Source organism: Onychostruthus taczanowskii, unplaced genomic scaffold (genome assembly GCF_017590055.1).
Source record: "Onychostruthus taczanowskii isolate IOZ18803 unplaced genomic scaffold, ASM1759005v1 scaffold11, whole genome shotgun sequence".
In the NCBI taxonomy this organism is placed as follows: domain Eukaryota; kingdom Metazoa; phylum Chordata; class Aves; order Passeriformes; family Passeridae; genus Onychostruthus; species Onychostruthus taczanowskii.
The window spans coordinates 6,475,268-6,492,601 of record NW_024497629.1 but is presented as its reverse complement, the minus strand read 5'-3'; the positions used below and the strand labels follow the sequence as shown (position 1 = coordinate 6,492,601).

General features: G+C 35.9%; 1 protein-coding gene across 1 annotated transcript in view; it reads right to left on the bottom strand.

Annotated features, from left to right (window-relative positions):
- NBAS (NBAS subunit of NRZ tethering complex) overlaps positions 1-17,334 on the bottom strand; it is a 161,549-nt gene that overhangs the window by 80,588 nt on the left and 63,627 nt on the right. The window contains exons 33-37 of the mRNA XM_041421181.1: positions 14,222-14,335; positions 13,176-13,333; positions 11,741-11,839; positions 4,466-4,579; positions 4,086-4,209 (exon numbers count right to left, since the gene is read on the bottom strand). Of these exons, the coding sequence (XP_041277115.1) occupies positions 4,086-4,209; positions 4,466-4,579; positions 11,741-11,839; positions 13,176-13,333; positions 14,222-14,335 (609 nt within the window). The remainder of the gene's footprint in view (positions 1-4,085; positions 4,210-4,465; positions 4,580-11,740; positions 11,840-13,175; positions 13,334-14,221; positions 14,336-17,334) is intronic.

The following is a 17,334-nucleotide window of genomic DNA, read 5'->3' as shown; positions in this document are numbered from 1 at the left end:
TTATAAAAGGCTTGAATGACCAATTACGATTTTAAGACTATCATTAATTTGCCATCAGCCTGAAGTGAATTTACATGCTGGCCCTCAGCCAGATACAAGCACTAAATTTCTATGTGACAAGTCACCACAAAGGCTGCAACATAAGCCTGTCCAACAGTACCTATCCTTTACCCTTCAAATGGCTTTTACTGTGCTTCAGACAGCTTCTTGATGCTGACAGATTGTTTCTGCTATATTCTAAATAACCTCTATGCTGTCCAAGCAAAGACAGTACGAACTCTAGAAATATCTAATATTAAAATCTGATGAAAATTGCTGCCTCCTCCTCTGATAATAAGAAGTTACTTTTTGTATTCTTACAACAACCTCCAGTTAAATAGGAAAAAAAAAAAAAAAAAGGAGGAGGAAGAGTTTCAGTTCTGCTCTCTTTTCCCTTTCTTTGGAGAATTAATGTTAATAAAACCTCTTGAATACACAGTAAAATACGGGTTCCCTTTCAACTTTATATCCCCAACATGACTACTGACACACTTGCAAAAACTGATCTTCACCATTAGGATAGCAATAATTACAAAGAATATGGCACCAATACAGGGCCAGAAAACAATATGCTTTTCTTCACACTTTGCATGAGGTGTGACACAATGGCATCCCAACAGCCAGAAGGTATGTAAGAAGAAAGAACTGCCTCTACTGTCATACCATCTAAGAAAAAAAAAATTCCTCTGTACCAATGCAATAAATTTTCTGCATGCTAGTGTGTTCATGATAGGTTTTCATGCATCCATACTTAGATGTCCACTTTACATACACACAAATACATGTATGCAAAAATAATATCATACAGCTTTCTGTCTCCCAGAGAAGCCATTCAAGAATCCTCTGCAGTCTAACAGGGCTGAGTTCAAATCACAGGCTCCAGACATTAGCAGGATGCCATTCTGTCCTGTCATGTGTCTTCACAACATTTACAGGAACCTAATGACATTTCAGACCACTACCAAATCTGGAATTTGCCAAAGGGATTAGACATTACAGGATTGGCAAACCAGGGAGGACAGGCAGTGACAAACAAAATGCCAATGCTGCTGTCCCCCTGCTGTCCCACAAGCACAACTTTCTCAGAGAAACACAACAATATTTTGATTTTACAAGTATACTTGTTTCCTGTGCAGGTCTTTATGCCACAGCCTGTTTGAGAAGCTAAATACTGAAAAAAAATGTTTATCTGTGAAAATTGGAATTTCTCCATACCTAGAAAGTTTCAACTCACTTTCCACGGACTTCCCTCTGGAAAAAAATGCAAAAGGTGCTTTCAGTCTTCAGTTGTTCATTTAGCCCATGATAAAATCTCAATAAACTTAGAAGTATATACTGCATTTAAACCATGAGCCATGTCTACAAGTAACTACAAAATTATGGGAAACATTAAGGTATTACTTGCTCTAAAACCCCTGAGGATTAATAGGTTATGACCATCTGTCTTGGGTTTACTCTGAGTTTAGTGGCAAATCTGGTTAGAAGGATATACAGCCATAATTTCAAATTACATCTCCAACCTCCTGATCAGTCCCTAAGGCCTATGGGGAAAGAAAACCCCAGTTAAACAAGAGATGCACAGCAAGGCCTCAGCCACACCAAGTGTGGGTGCACTATCAGCCCACAGCCAAGGAAGGAGTGCTTTACAAGACTCAGGGAGTTCAGAGTTACCATTTCACTCAGAAATACTCGGTTTACCACCTACATCCACATAGTAAAGACAAGAAAAGTCAAGGTCCAAGGCTTGTAACACTACCAGATCCATAAAAGCAGCAAAATATCTTGAGTTTTATTACAGAGTTTTATCAAGGCCAGACGGGATGGGGCTCTGAGTAACCTGGTCTAGTGAAAGCCATCCCTGCCCATGGCAAGGGGTTGAAATGAGATGATTTGTAAGATTTCTTCCAACCATTCTACAATTCTGTGGTGATGCACACTGTCAGTGAGGCGTGTTTAACCAGTCTCTCACATTGCACATGGCACTGTTATAGCCAACAAAGTCTGATGCTTACTCCAGCCTCTCCTAAAACAAAGTGCCAAGTACAATGAAGACTTCTTTGCTAAACTGCATCTCCCTCCAGGTTCTTCAGTTCTTTTGATGGCGTTGAAACCTGCTGCTGTAGCTGTCCTAGAAGACAGCTAGAAGCAAACAGCCAGGATTCAAACTCATCAGAAAATCAACTGAAACCAGCTATGCTTGCAGTTACTAGACCAGTGCAGTAGCTGACATCTCATATCAGCATTCAAGTTTTGTACGGCAAAATCCTCCTGAAAACGTACAAGAAGCCTGAAAATGATAAAAATGCAGAATACTAAGTGGGATTCATACCTGTGTGATTCCTTAAACTTCAGCAGTGTGCTATCAATACATATATTTTCAATCTGCACAATTCTAAATGCGTTAACTCATCATAAAGACTTCCAAGAGAACTGACAAAGCAAAGCTTTAAGGGGTAAGAGGTGGGATCCAATATCATTAACACAGGGCTAAACACACCAAAAATAGTAAATTATTAATCCAATTATTTAGAGAAAACTGTTACACTTATGCTTAAGAACAGTTTACTGAGTACCAAAAGGTGTAATACACGAAAGGATTTATGAGTCCAGAATAAACACAGCCCATTTTTCCAGAGGAAAACACAGAACTCTGTTTCAGAGCACAGTTGGAGGGACTCTTAAGTGAAACTGACTATAGAATAAAAGTGGTGGAAGAGAAGTATTAAATGGCAAACATTTTATTGTGCACACTTAAGAGGAAGGAGACAGATGCTCAAAAACTGAAGCTAGAATCTAAAATTTCCTTTCTTCTTCAAGCAAAAGTCCCCAACACTGAAATTTCCATCTCAAAAGCAGCCACTGAATCAGTTCCAATTACTCAAGTTCCAGCAGGAACTGTTACCACAGATCTGCCAAGTAAATCATTTTCCCTAAGGAAGCAATAACTACTTTTTAATCCTTGCCTCCCCCTCTTCCTTTAAGACACACAAATCAAAGCTAAAGGCCTAAGGGCATTCAGCATGCAACAAATGAGATTTTAAGTACTGATTTTAAAGGATTTTTTTGCATTAAGAGAGCATGTAAAGAACAAAACATGCACACACCCAATTTATACAAGCTGTTGCTAACCTTTTCTGATTCAGTGTTTTATATTAGAACTACACAGGTTATCTGTACGAACACCACATATCTCAAACTACTGAATCATACACTTGTAAGACAAATATGCTGGTTTTCATGAAACAGTTTGAGTAAATGTGTGGCTTATGAAGAAAGCCTGTCACGAAACTTCTCATCTCCTAAATGATTTAATATACTCATTTTTCATGACAGAATTTACCACAAGCCAAGTATAATACATATATCTTCCTTCAAAAGACACTAGCAGCATGTAATATTTAAACAGTTAATTTCTCAAACCAACAGGAGACATCCAAAAGGAAAGATAAACAACTACAGATGTTTTTTTGTTTTTTTTTTAATTGAAATTATTTCAGTTAAAAAGTTATTAAATATAACCTATAACATGTAGACATTTCAGAAGAAGACAGAAAGTTCTGATGATTCCACAAGCTGCAGTCAAGAACTAATTGGCAAATAAAATACTACAATGAGCCTTCAATATTGAAACCTGGCTATACAGTGGTACAGAATCTGATCAACTGAATATGCAGGCATACAGAGAAATAACTCACACTGGCTTGCAAACTCCCATTGCCTGTACATGGTAATATTCAGGAAACCTTCAACAATTCCTCCTATCATTGCCAACCCCCAAATAACACTTTCTGCTTATTTAAAGAGAACTTTCATTTTTCTATTCGTTGCTGAGCAACTCCTCTTGAAGTCACCAATTCCGTTGAAAACTCTGCAGCTACTTCTAACAAGACTTCTTACCAACAAGAGCCGTTGAACCAGATCACGATTCATGCAAAACACCCAGACAATACTTCAGATCATTCTGTGCAATTCTCCCCACTTAAACCCACCCACAGATAATTCTGTATTTACTATATATGGAGTGAATATATTCAATATGTCCATACCTTCTGTAGTTGGAAGTAGGTCTTTTCCTTCACTCTTTGTCTCTGCGAGTTTCCCTGTTCTCAGCAACACTTCTGCAAAGCTTTCCAAAGAATTGTTCTGGTATGTTCCATAGCTGACTTCAGACTGGAAGTAAAAAAAGAACTGACAAATGCACTCTACACCTGCCTTTTTATTTGGATCACTTGCATCACATGCAGCTGCTTACCGCCATTCCTCTATTTGCTTTCCTTTGTTTAATTCTAGATTTTTTCCTACTATGGCACAGAACTTCAAGCCACACATATAATCAGAAACTGCGTCTTTTCATTTATTTCACGATTATATTTCATGATTATAAAATCACAACAAAAACCTGCAGACTTCTGTAACTGTAACTTACTTCTGCAACATATGGATCATCAATTAGAGACTCATAAAATGGATGACAGCCTTGTTTTTCCACGGTAGCATTTTCTCCAGACCCACTTTTTAATACATCTCCAAATTCCTGGCCCTGGGAAAAATAAGTATAGTTGAGCCTAGTTGTAAAAAAGCTCATAAAAATGCTGTAAACACTATGCAGAAGGGAAACAACTGTAAATGAAAAGATCACTGAATTCAGTGGGGAACAACAAAGGAGTCATCTTACATAAACCAGTTCTGAATGAAGTCCAGTATTCTTAAAAAAGGAAAGAGAATCATGTTCAAAAGTAGTATCACAGAAAACAGTGGCACAAACATTATAGAAAAGTCACTGAAATAGAGGAAGTAGAAACGAGAAACTGCAAAGGAACAGCTCTGAATATAAGATGACAGTATTTAAAGACTAGGCTTTACTGTGCTTTGTTCCCCAAAGTTTTAAAGTTCTGTCAAATTCGAATTAGGCCTTCTTACACTATGCTAAGAAAACAGGAGAAAACAGATGAGAAAACAGCTTTAGACCCCTTCCTTCACTGGGATTTCCTTGCAAACAGTCCTGTGATGTCTGTAGTTTGTTTACTGATTTGAGGGTTCAGCTGTCAGGTCCTACAAAGGAGCTGAGTTTTTACGCTAATGTATCACAAATGTGCAAACATCTGGGGACACATCAGGAATCCCTTACATGTAATGGTCGCAGGTAAGTTAAGGATCTCTTCCACCACTGCCCATCACTGACAGCATGCAGCATGGCTTTGGTAGTCAGAGTTGTGTTGGACAACACCTTCATGGTTTTGGATGTCGTCCAGTACAACAAATCAGCAGACTGGCCAGAGGAAACGCTGGTTTCATCCTGTGACATATCCAACACACAATGCAGGGGTTAGACTCCTGCTGTAATTAGGTTAGTGATCTAAAGCCAAACAAATGCATTAGAGTTCAGGCACACTATATTAGTAACACACTTGAATGACCATTAATTCAGGCAGCAGCTGCCAAAAATAAACAAAAGACAAACTGAAAGTGATTTAGGAGTTTCACTGTGAAGTAAGCACTGTGATCAGCAGAACATTTGGCCCCTTACTCAGTTATCACCCCCTGATTCCACAAACAGCACTGGTTTTAATTCCAAAGTTTATAATGACAGTGTTCTACATAAATGTTGAATGTTTCTACTAAAATAATCACCTCTCTACAAATGTAAATTATTTTAGTATATTAAAGTTAATCTTCGATAATTCAAGAAAGCTGATACTAGAGACAATCTTGTATTCTTACAGAGGTAGAATTAAGTCAAATTCCCAATAGGGGAAATGGTAGAGATGTAAATACACATCTCTAGACCAACTGATAAAATACCACCAAGCTCTGACATTTTGCAGCTGGCACACAAAATACTGAAAAAACAGCCAGCCCAAAAGACTACAAGAATCCCAACCTTTTCTCAATCAAAAACTGCTTCTGCAATACATGCACATATACCCTCACTTAGTATGAACTCACACGTAACTCCACCCTTAAAAGCAGATACATGTTCCACAAACAGGGCTCTCTATACCAGCTCTTCCTATGTAGAACATTTAAGTAATACCCAGAATATTCATGTTGTCCAATCTGTGCTATTCCAGCTGTCAAACGTTTGTGTTAACTGCATGCTTTACAATGTGTGCACATTAATCATAAACATATAATTAACATACTGAAGAAAACACACTGTTTTCACAACAAAAAACAAATATTTTCCTCCATATAGCAAACTTGAACAGCCAAATGTTTATCCCTAACAACTCTACTATTAATTTCCCCATACACAGAAGTATATTGGAACAGAAAAATTCTACCTGTATAACGGCATGGGATGTATTAGTTTACAACTAATACTAATTCAACTAATTAATGACAAAACCTCAAACATGAGAGCCAAAGTTATACTGAAAAGAAATACATCCCACTGTAACCTAAGAGGAAAAATGTACCAGCTTCAATAAGGTAGAATTTCATGTAGAAAACCTTATTTTTAGTACCTTTTAGCATAACATACAGTAAATGACTGCCTCAAGCTGACCACTGAAGTAGCAGGTTCCTCTTAAGTCCTTCAGCATTTGTTTTAATCTTTTCTGAAATCATAAGTGTGCATTTCACAGATGCGCCACTAATGAATCAACTGGCTGAACTGGGAATTTCAGCTCTTGCTTCACCAAATTAACAAAGTGCATGCCAAGTACAACCTGTCAGAATTTTTGTCTGAAAAATTAAAACCAACTGCAAATTCTAGGTTTGGTGGCCTGGGGGAAGAATTTCTTGTTCACATGTTTTTTAAATAAACCATCTTAAGTAATTAGCAAGACACATTTATTTTAAATGTTACATACAGAATACTAATTCCTCTCTGCCACCATTTTCAGTGCTGCGACACACCTTGTTGATTTTTCATGGAAGAAAAACAAACCAAAACTAAACCAAACTAAAACAGAACGAGAAAAAAAACATCCCACCCAAGCTGTCAACTGCATTTCAGCAAAGCACTTTTCTTTAAATCAGCCTCCTTCAGCAGTGTGAAAACTAATGATCCAACTTGTATGCAGGTGTTAATGCTTATGGCACTACTGCTATCAGATAAACTCTAATGACTTTTGTTTAAAAATAATTTCACTCTTACAAGTCATTACAGTTTTTTCAGCAAAAAGAGAAATTCTATTTTCTGAAAAGTCATTTTTACTCTGTACCTGGAGCAGCAAAACTTACAGGTTACAATTTTTTGCTATCTCAAATCAATCTCTCACAAAGTAAGTGATTTCTTAAATCACTGACTGGAGATCTCATCTCAAGAAAACAACTTTAATTATATAATTTAATTGCATCTTTAGGGAGAAGTTATATTTTGGGGGTTCTGAGAGGTGTTTGGAAGAAATTATTTTCTTCTATTAATTCTTCCTGACATCCTTTATAAAGTAAGCACTTCTGATTAAAATCAAAGTAATAACAGCAACAACTTATTAAATAGTAGGCAAATTAGCAGATTGAAAATTATATAAAATGACATATAAAATGATATAAAAAAGACAACCAACAAATTCTGAATTATCAAGTTATTCTAAAATAACAGCTAAAATATTTATATCAATATATACAGCACATGTTTATATTTAAATACACCTTTGCTCCTACATACACCTATAATTCCAAATAGTTTAATGGGAGGACATATAACAAAGCCAACTGTGAGACAAGCCACACAGGAGACAGTAACAAATTAGAACAATAGCAGCATGGATTTTAGGATTGGTTTTGGTCTTTAATGACAATTAGTCAAGGTGCAAGGATTAAAACTTGCAAAAACCATACACTGCATACACTTTGCATGTTAAAAATCATTTTATGTCAAGACTATGAAGGAAATGAAATTAGGTAGAACAGAGTCTGTTCAAAAACAGAGCATCACACATTAGGTCTTCCTTTTCCCTTTTTGGTACTTCCATTGCCAAACAGGAATTTAAAATAGTCTCTTTTACATAAGTATTCATGCAGAACTTGTATTTTTTTTTTTTGTGCCTTGGAGGGTTCTATATCAGGGATTTAATTTTTTTTTTCAATGTCTGTTACAATGTCTGATAAGCTATGAACCACTCCAAGTGAAAACTCCAGTCCTGCAAAGATAAACCAGACGCTGAATGAGAGACTATGGGAAAGATTCAACTCAAGATGACAACACTAATATTCAACAGCCACTGAATGTTCAGGCTCTTACTAGGGCCATAATATCACAGAAAAAAAGAAGTAACCCAGCCTGAAGCAGACACAAAGCATTTGATTCAGCTGCTGAAACACAGGCTTTGATGAGTGCCTGAGATATACAGAGGTAATTAAGACAGCTGCTTAACACCTGCAGATCTGACAGGGACATTTTGGAGCAGCAGCTAAAGGACAAGAGCATAACTGATCATGACTCTCTAATAATTTCTAACCAGCTGTGATAACAATGTGTGACCTACCAATTTAATGTAAACAAGTGTTCTAGGAGATCCTGTCTTTTCCCAGATATAGTGCTTGGGAAAACTGGAAAAACAAAAGACACTAATGCTCTGTCAATGAAACATTTTCATTTCTTTAAGAAGCCTTTAAGAAAATAATTCTTATAATTTGAACATATGTTCAAATTATAAGAAAATCATTCTTATATTTTGAACATATTAATTTCTCTAGAAAACGTCTAGAAAATACATCTTTTCTATCAAGAGTTTATTCTAAAAAAACCCTTTAAACTTCATTTCTCTTGGGTTGATGCGCCACGTAACAGTAATTACACTTCCATATTGAGATATATAAAAAACAATTATTTATAACAGATGTAAACATAATTTAAATATTATGCAGATTTAACAAATTCAGAGCTCACTTACAAGGCAACTGATTAATATTCTTTTGTGCTGATACACAAGACAGCATCTCATGTCTAAGCATTTTATTTGAATTTAATAATTTTACCATTAATATTCTGAAAGGCTTTTCATTAATCAAGAGCATAATCTTCTCACCAAGATATTCTGGTTGAGCAGCACAAGATTAGTTGTTTAGGCACTTGCAGCACACACAAGTAAAAAGGATGAGGAAATAAAAAGGATGAGGATTGGTGAAACTAAACATTTTGCTTAAAAACAATCTAGTACATTGGAATCATCATAGATTCCACAGCATAACTTCTCAAATGGATTCCATGACTTCAAAAAACAGTGACAAGGTGACACAAAGCTTGTGCAAATGCATTAGCTCCTACAGAATAATGACGTGCAGCTTTATCACAGCATTCATGAATTTCTTTTAGGGTAGGACCAAAAACTTGGAGAAGAGTTATGCTGAAGTCAACATGAGAGGAATATTAAATGATCCATTTTTAAGCAGTCTATGTATATATATAGCCAGCTCCTATCAAGATTTCTGCACATTTCAGAGGAAAAAAAATCAGAGGAAAAATTGAATACAAACGAAATTCTATCAGAAATTCCTAGGGAAGAGTTCACCAAGAAAAAGCTGATGAAAAAGTATAACCAGCTGTTGATGTCAGTTAATATAAAGGAAGAAATGGTAGTAGAGACTAATAATTCAATGTTAGACAAAAGAGGGATAGAAAAAGGTCACTAAAGGTTTAAAAAGTGAACATGATATACTTACAGATAGGTATTTTGAATGCAATAGAAAAAGGGATGCCCAAACACATGTATGCCACACCTTAACTGAGTCACAGTAAGAAAACTTACACTTGGGGCACCAAATTGAAAAAGCATCAGTAAGCGAGAAAAAACAACATTTGTCAATTCCCTGAAATAAGGATTGTGGAAGTTAATCAGGATCTAAGTGAATATTTTTTTTCTTTAAAAAACTAAAATTCTGTGCAAGACAATGAAGGTGAAGCACAGGGAATTAGATGAAGTGTAACTACAAGGATGGCAGTTACGGGATTCAGTGAAGCCAAAAAAACTCAGTTATTGAATATATTGCTTTTCTAACACTGCAGATGTCTGTAACAAAGGAAAAGTTATACAGTGAGTAAATATTTGGCTATGTTTCCTCCTGTGTCATTCCAAGAAATGGAAAAAACTATAAATCCCTATTAAGTCAACTGGGAGAGAACAAAAGGAAAGAATTAGCAAGTATACAGAACTTCATTTCCTAGTCTGAAACACAACATGCCAAGGAGCCTTATTAAAGAAAAAGAAAATACACCTCAGTGCAGCAACATACAAACTTGCCAGGTCAATTGTCTACTTACTTTGAATTCTAAAGAGACAATCAACCACAGCTAAGGGGGGTGGGAAATGAATGCTATATTGGAGAAATTTTTGAATGCCAATTCTCCAGCATAATGAATATTGCTTTCAATATGCAAACTGAAATTATAGCAAAGTTAATTAGTCAGTTTACTCAACTCTGATAAACTTCTGAATAAATTTCTGAATCATTTATATGCATGTCTAATTGTTCTGCCACAATACAGTACAACAGCACATGAAAGGTGATGCATGACAAATTTTTATAGACATTAAAATATTGTAAACATATGCATCCACACCCATATTAATTTTATAAGCATCTACTTAATAACTTCCCACTCAGAGAGATGCATCTACAGATTTCCAGAAAATAAAATGCATTTGTGCCAGTGAAACAGACCTGTTCTTCATAGTGATGGTTCTGGCAGACACAAAATTGACCCTCTTCCTCTGAACACTGTTTGTAGTGCTATTTTACCTTCCTGCCATTTATTTCATATATATGCAAATACACACATCTACATGTATGTCTACATGTCTACATATACATACATATACATGCACATGTACATACATAAAAACCATACACAAAATATGGACATATTCTCCAAGGAGGCTGGAACTCTCATAATTTCTCAAAAAGCCACCCTATGCAACACAAACTTCCTCTTTCTTTCTTTCTTTCCTTCCCTCTTTCACCACCCCCTTTTAATCTCTTGGTTTTTGTACTTCTTTAAGGCTTTTGATTCCCCCCTCATCCCTAGATTTATTTATCACTCACTTATTTCATTAAACAAAACACAGAGAAAAGAAGAAATTAAATACAGAATTTTCCACTTCAAAGACTGTGAAAAACATTCCTGTTTTCACAAATAGGTAAATAATTACATCGTCTTTAAAGAGAGAAAAGTACTTGCAATTGTACACACACAGACATAAAATAATAGACATAAAAGCAGAAAGAATAATAGACTACTTGTTTCCTGTTGTCCTGCCTGTGGAACACTCAATGTTCCTTCTGATCTTACACATAAATATAATTTCACATGCAATGTACGAACATTATAAAGTAACAAGTCATAAACTTCATGATGCACAGAACTAAGGGGAAAAATAAGTTTAATTAAAAACATTTTTTTTTGCTAAATATGTATTTCGGGTTTAAAATTGTTTTACAACTGGGACAGATTAAAAAAAAAACAAACCAATATAAATGTCTATTTTAATGTAAGTTTTTTTGCACTGTTCCCACCTCTGGGTTGATTTTTTTTTTCCAAAGGTGCTAAGACTGTAGGAAAAAGCAACAAAAAAACAAAACAAAGTATAAATACAGAAGAAAAACCTTGACGTTAATCTAACAACAGAAAGTAGTAAGTCTAATGTTGCTCGTTCTATCTAGTAAGCAGACATTGCTAAAAACTCAAATTCTGTTCTTCAGAGTAATGTAGAGCAAAGTCATTTTTACCTTTAAAATTCACATTAAAACTTACCTCTGCATCCTTACTGATCAACAAAGAAGGCCCAGATGTACTTGAATTCTCACCTCCTTCAGAAGGAAGAAACTGGTAATTCACAGCCTGATAAAGAATCTGTAAACATGAAATAAATATTATCTTTTGCCAGTCAAATAAGCCAGTGAAAGAATTATGACTGATTTCACGTGAAATCCAAGAAAATGACACAAAGGCTTCCATGATAGAAGAGGAGGCAGAAGACTCAAATAAGAAAACACAGCATCTCTGACATCTGCACAGTGCTGGAGTCTCTAGACAAAATGACCTTCCCGTCTCCATGAATTTTGTGCAGTATTTTTCCCACAATCTTAAGATGATTTTTTTTTCAACTTTATGCACCGTGCTGTACAATGTAAAGTAAAGAAATATCGTGAAAACATCCATTATCTGAACTGAGACTCTGAGGCATTGGACAACTCCTCAAAGGCAAGTGTTCCACAGGACAGCAGTTTGGTGAGCAGAAGTTCCGCACGGAACTTCCAACTTCACACACTGCTTGTATTCTCAGACACTTCTATTCAGGGGATTTTTTAAGGAAAAGGCTACACACTTGCAGATGCCTTAATCAGGTTGTACATGTGCTGTAGCTATGACTCCCCTTCACCCCCATTCTTACATGTCCGAAGACCTCTAAGATGTTTCTATTACACAATTATAAATCTAAGAACACCATGAACTCTTAGACAACTAAGACAATTATGAACTCAAACAAGTCATAGTATGTAGGCCAAGCCACAATTACAGTGAACAGAAATTTAACATTTTGACAACCTAAATTACTTCCCTTCAATTTCAAATAAAACTTTTGCTATGTCACCTTGACATAAAGTGTATTTAAATGCGACAATTATGTGTTCTCACATATATACTGCAATCAGCTCAACACCTAACATGTGATTCTATCAAGTCAGTCATTGCAGAGTTAATAAAGATTGCTCAGACACAAAGCCTCTTGTAAATGTTAAAACCATTACGTCATTGAAATCTGTGAGAAACTAATTTAATTGCACATTGGGTAAAGACGATAAAAATCACAGAATAAACCCTTAATAGACATTTATGTGGGTATTTAATTAAGATGCATTGCAAAGTATAAATACCTGGAAAATATTTTAAAATTTCATCAACTGCATTTTTAAATAAAATATTTAGCAATCAATAAAGAAATTAAAAGTCCTAAAGACAGAAAACACAACTGCACTTCCACTTCAGAAACCAATTCATCACACAAAACTGCTTAGAAAGAGACCTCATTTGCTGAACTAGAACAGTGAAAGTAGAGGAGTAGTGCAGAACAAATATAAATATACTGGAGGGTGGAACTTAAGGGAACAAACTTGAAAAAGAGCCCAAGTCCCCTTTACTTTGGTAGGCACTGAACTCCCACGACAGAAGCTCCAGAGACAGGTACCTGTGTTTGCAATGAGCTGCTCACGGCCAGCAGCGCCTCTATGGCGCAGGGGGGACAGTGTGTCAGAGCAAAGGCCATCAGCTCCTGGCGCATCCCCAGGTCCTGGTAGCCTTCTGACTGCCCCAGCTGACTGCACACCTCCCAGCTTTTAGAATAGCCTGCAAGGGAACACAAAACACACTTCCTGTCACAACTGAAAGGAGGATGCTGCCCAGTTGTTATTGGATGAGATAAAGGAGGACATGTGGTATTTCTGTCAAGGCTTAACGTCCCCTGAAAAAGGAACCATGAAGGCTTCATAAAACAGAGATGCAGCTCAACTTTAGACTGACCAAATACATAAAAGACTAATTTTTATTATATTGTAGATAACAATAAAACAGGCATTTGTAAGCTTACATCCTGTATTTTTACATATTACAATAAGAAAATCCTCATTTATTTCAGTGCATGATACTGAACACCTTACTGAAGTGCCTGTAAAAAACAAAGTACAAAATCTATCACTTGATATATTTAAAAAATCTCAACACAGCTTGAATTTTCCCCCTCATTCTCAAAGCAGAAAAAAAGACCCAAAGAAACAAATCCCATCTTCCTTAGTATTTTGACACATATATTTCATTTACTTCCATTCATACTGTCACATGCACAAATCATATAAATAGCACAAATATATAAATATCTTAGGAGTTCTGACAGAAAGGCAGACTTCTAAAAGACCTGCACTTTCCTGCTAGCTGCAGTCACAAGGTTTTACCTCTCTGAGGGGGCTACAGTGTAGAAAGAAGTAGACACTGTAGTTCCCAGAGGCATACAGAAAAGCTCTCTGAGGTTACACATCCAGTAGCTCAGTACACACTTATTCCATGCAGTATTTACTGTTTGTGTCTCTATTCAATGCCAGTGCACTTCCAATAACAAGATGTAACTGCTGTTGTAATGAAATGGAACAATCTGAAGTACCACACCTCACAGTAAGACAAAAGTCAGAACTCAGATTTCCACCTCCATCACCTCATGCATCCCTTATTTATTCACTTCACCTGCGGCCATGAGCTCTTGGCAATGCATACTAGCTGCTTTGTAGTCCTGGAAACTGAGAGCCTGTTCCACTAAAAGGATCAAAACTTGACCTTTTCTCTCCGTCTGATCATCTCCTGCAAGAAAACAAATCAAACTTTTTATTAGTTAATTGGAATTAATGGTCAACTTAAGCTTGCCACTTTTTTCTTAAGAATTAACTATATACCACAACATGAAAAGCCCCTCTTGAAACTGAAACAAAAATAAAATTACCTGCATTTTCCTGAAGAAAACAATAAAAGGAGTTAGTATTTTAAAAAAAACATTTGCACCACAGCTTGCAAAAAACCCCAAACCAATTAGCATATTATGTCAAGGTTAAAAAAAAGAAGGTTTTGAAAATTGTATTTATGTGTTGGTCAAGGATCAAAACTGATATTTAAGCTAAGTGACATATAAATCAAAATCCTGACACTGAAAAAATAAAGTCCATGTACTGTAATAGAAGAATTAAAATGTTTGCTTTCATATAATATAGAGAAACCCATTTTAAACTGCCACTTCATGGCTCAAATTAATACATGGGATGCATAAAATGTAAGCATTTAAAAATTCATAACCTCATAAATTGAGTGAATAGAACTGAAACTAATTTTTCCGTATCATACATCCATCTCAGCCACCAGACCTTCTGGACAATGCCTCTTCCACTAGCTATGAATCAAAAGTTACACTTCAGATACTACTGAAGCCTTCTGACTAAAGCTTCATCAAGAACCTTTGTAGAAAAATGTCCTGACCTCAATTTTAATACATCATCATTCTCAGATGAAAATCTAATGAGACAGCTAATCTCCATCTCAAAGCCACTGATAGTCAATACAAATAACATTTATACCTGTCACCCTATACTAGTCATCTATATTTTTTTAAGCCTTTTTCAATTTAGAGTGAACAATTTGCTGGCATTAGTTTGTCCAGTCTTGTGTTCAAAATACTATGTATATCCCTGCACTCTATGAGAAGGTGACAAAACATACACAGGAAAAACGAACTATTAATTTAGGAAAGAATTTTTAGAATAAAAACAAATGGATTTTTTAAATGCAAGCTTCTTGCTCATGCTTCTTCTCTATTATTAAAAGCAATTTTATGCAGTCAGTGTTGTTACAGTAATTTGAAAAGGGCACTGGTTTATGAAACTGTATTACTACAACTTGTGAAATGCAAATATTTCAGAAGGTTAAACAGATCCAGTTTCAAAAACCATTTAAAGAGTACATGTTCTTAAATTGCATAGCTGTTATTTTTAGCTCCTCTTTGCAGATCCATCACCACGGACAAAGCAAATTTCTTTTTAAAGCCTTCTCAAAAGGAAAGCTGTAGCAGTTGCACTACAATGACATTCAGGCAAGTGAAGTTACCCTAATTAATGAACTCAATCAAGGCTCCCCTAATCCCTGCACATCACGACTAACTCAGTTGGGAGAACAGGTTAGCTTCCCATCATTTTATCTTCCAGCCTCCTGCTCAATATACTGCCAGCACTTGATGCTGCAAATTAATCACATTCAAGGCTCTCCTGTTGCAAAATGATGCCCTCTGGAACCTGGGAACCTCTCATTCGGGCAAAAGCAATTACAGATGACAAAGAGGTGCTTCTATCCTCACAAGCTAAATGTGAACTGTCATTTCTCTAAGCGAGGGACACGTACTTGCCACTCGCCTCCTGATGTGCGCTTCACCCTGACAGCTTGACTTCTTACAGAGAGATCTGACTAAGTAGCAGACAAAAAGGAAAGTCAAGAGAAACAATCAAACTATTACCCCCTCAGATTTCAGGCAAAATCATCACTGCTATTTATGCCCACTTATAAATCAGTGGGACTGAAGGAAAGAAAGGAAGCACATTCGGACCAAGGAATGGTTTCTTTAACTGTGCTTGAGCAGCTGTATGGTATCAAGTCCCCCATCCCCAATGTTTCAGCCAAGGACTTTTGGTGCAGGAGGATACGTCTCTGCGTGTTTTACAAAAGCACAAGTGTAAAAAGAAAAGGATAACTCACTAACACTTCCATTACCTTGGCACTCACTGTTAGGGCAGAGAACAACCACTGGCTCCAGTGGTACTCAGTGAACCCGAGTGAAGCCCTTTTCCACACACCTTTCATTAACCATGCAGTGACTGATAAAGCTCACTGCTGCAGTTTAGTTGTCATCTTCTATTCAGACATAGAAAAACTCACTGTTTCAGCTTTGTAACACATCATTTGATGGAATTTTAATAATAAATTCTTATAAAATGAAAAATTTTGAATTCTAAATTGTCTCCCTTGCCATTCTGACAGCTATCCATGACTTAAACCAAGACAGGAATGACAAAATTCTTCAAATGGTGACCTGATTATATTACATAGTAATTATGTTACAAGGCTTAATGATAACACCTGACATACAGACTCAAATCAAATTCAGAAACTGGAAAGTGGAAGGGGATAACCTAAATGATTCCGAGGTTATAATAAAAATAACAAGAGAAAGAACATGAAAGCTCAGAAATAATAGAATTTTTTTTCTTGAGAAATAAAGGCTATTCAAATACTTTCTAAAAGCTTGGATCCAGGGTGGATTATAAAAAGAAAAAAGCTTATTGAAATACCTTGGGTAAGATGCATGCTATTTGTGAGTGGATAAAATAACATTATCCTGAATGAAATAATGCCATTAAAACTCAGAAGTCAAATTATATCAACATTGTACTTCAGAAATTCCACGTCGACTAGATTTAGGTGATTTAGGAACTCAGAAGCCACCTACATTGTTCCAAATGCAAGAAAGTCAATGTTAAGAAAGATGGATTTCAAAAATAAGCTTTAACTAAGGCATCTGAGCAAAGTTTAAAACTAACAGATTCACTTATGGATACTAAAATTAAATAAATTTACCACAGACAATTGTGAGGAAAGAGAATAATGGAAACATTTCTAGAGAGCCTGACAAAGGAAATAATGACCAACACTCAGTAGATCGTTTTGACATACAGTAAGAGTACAGAAGACGCTCCTGATTTCTGATACAGAAGCTTTTTTCCTTTTTTTTTTTTTTTTTTTTGCACAAATCTACTCGAGTAATT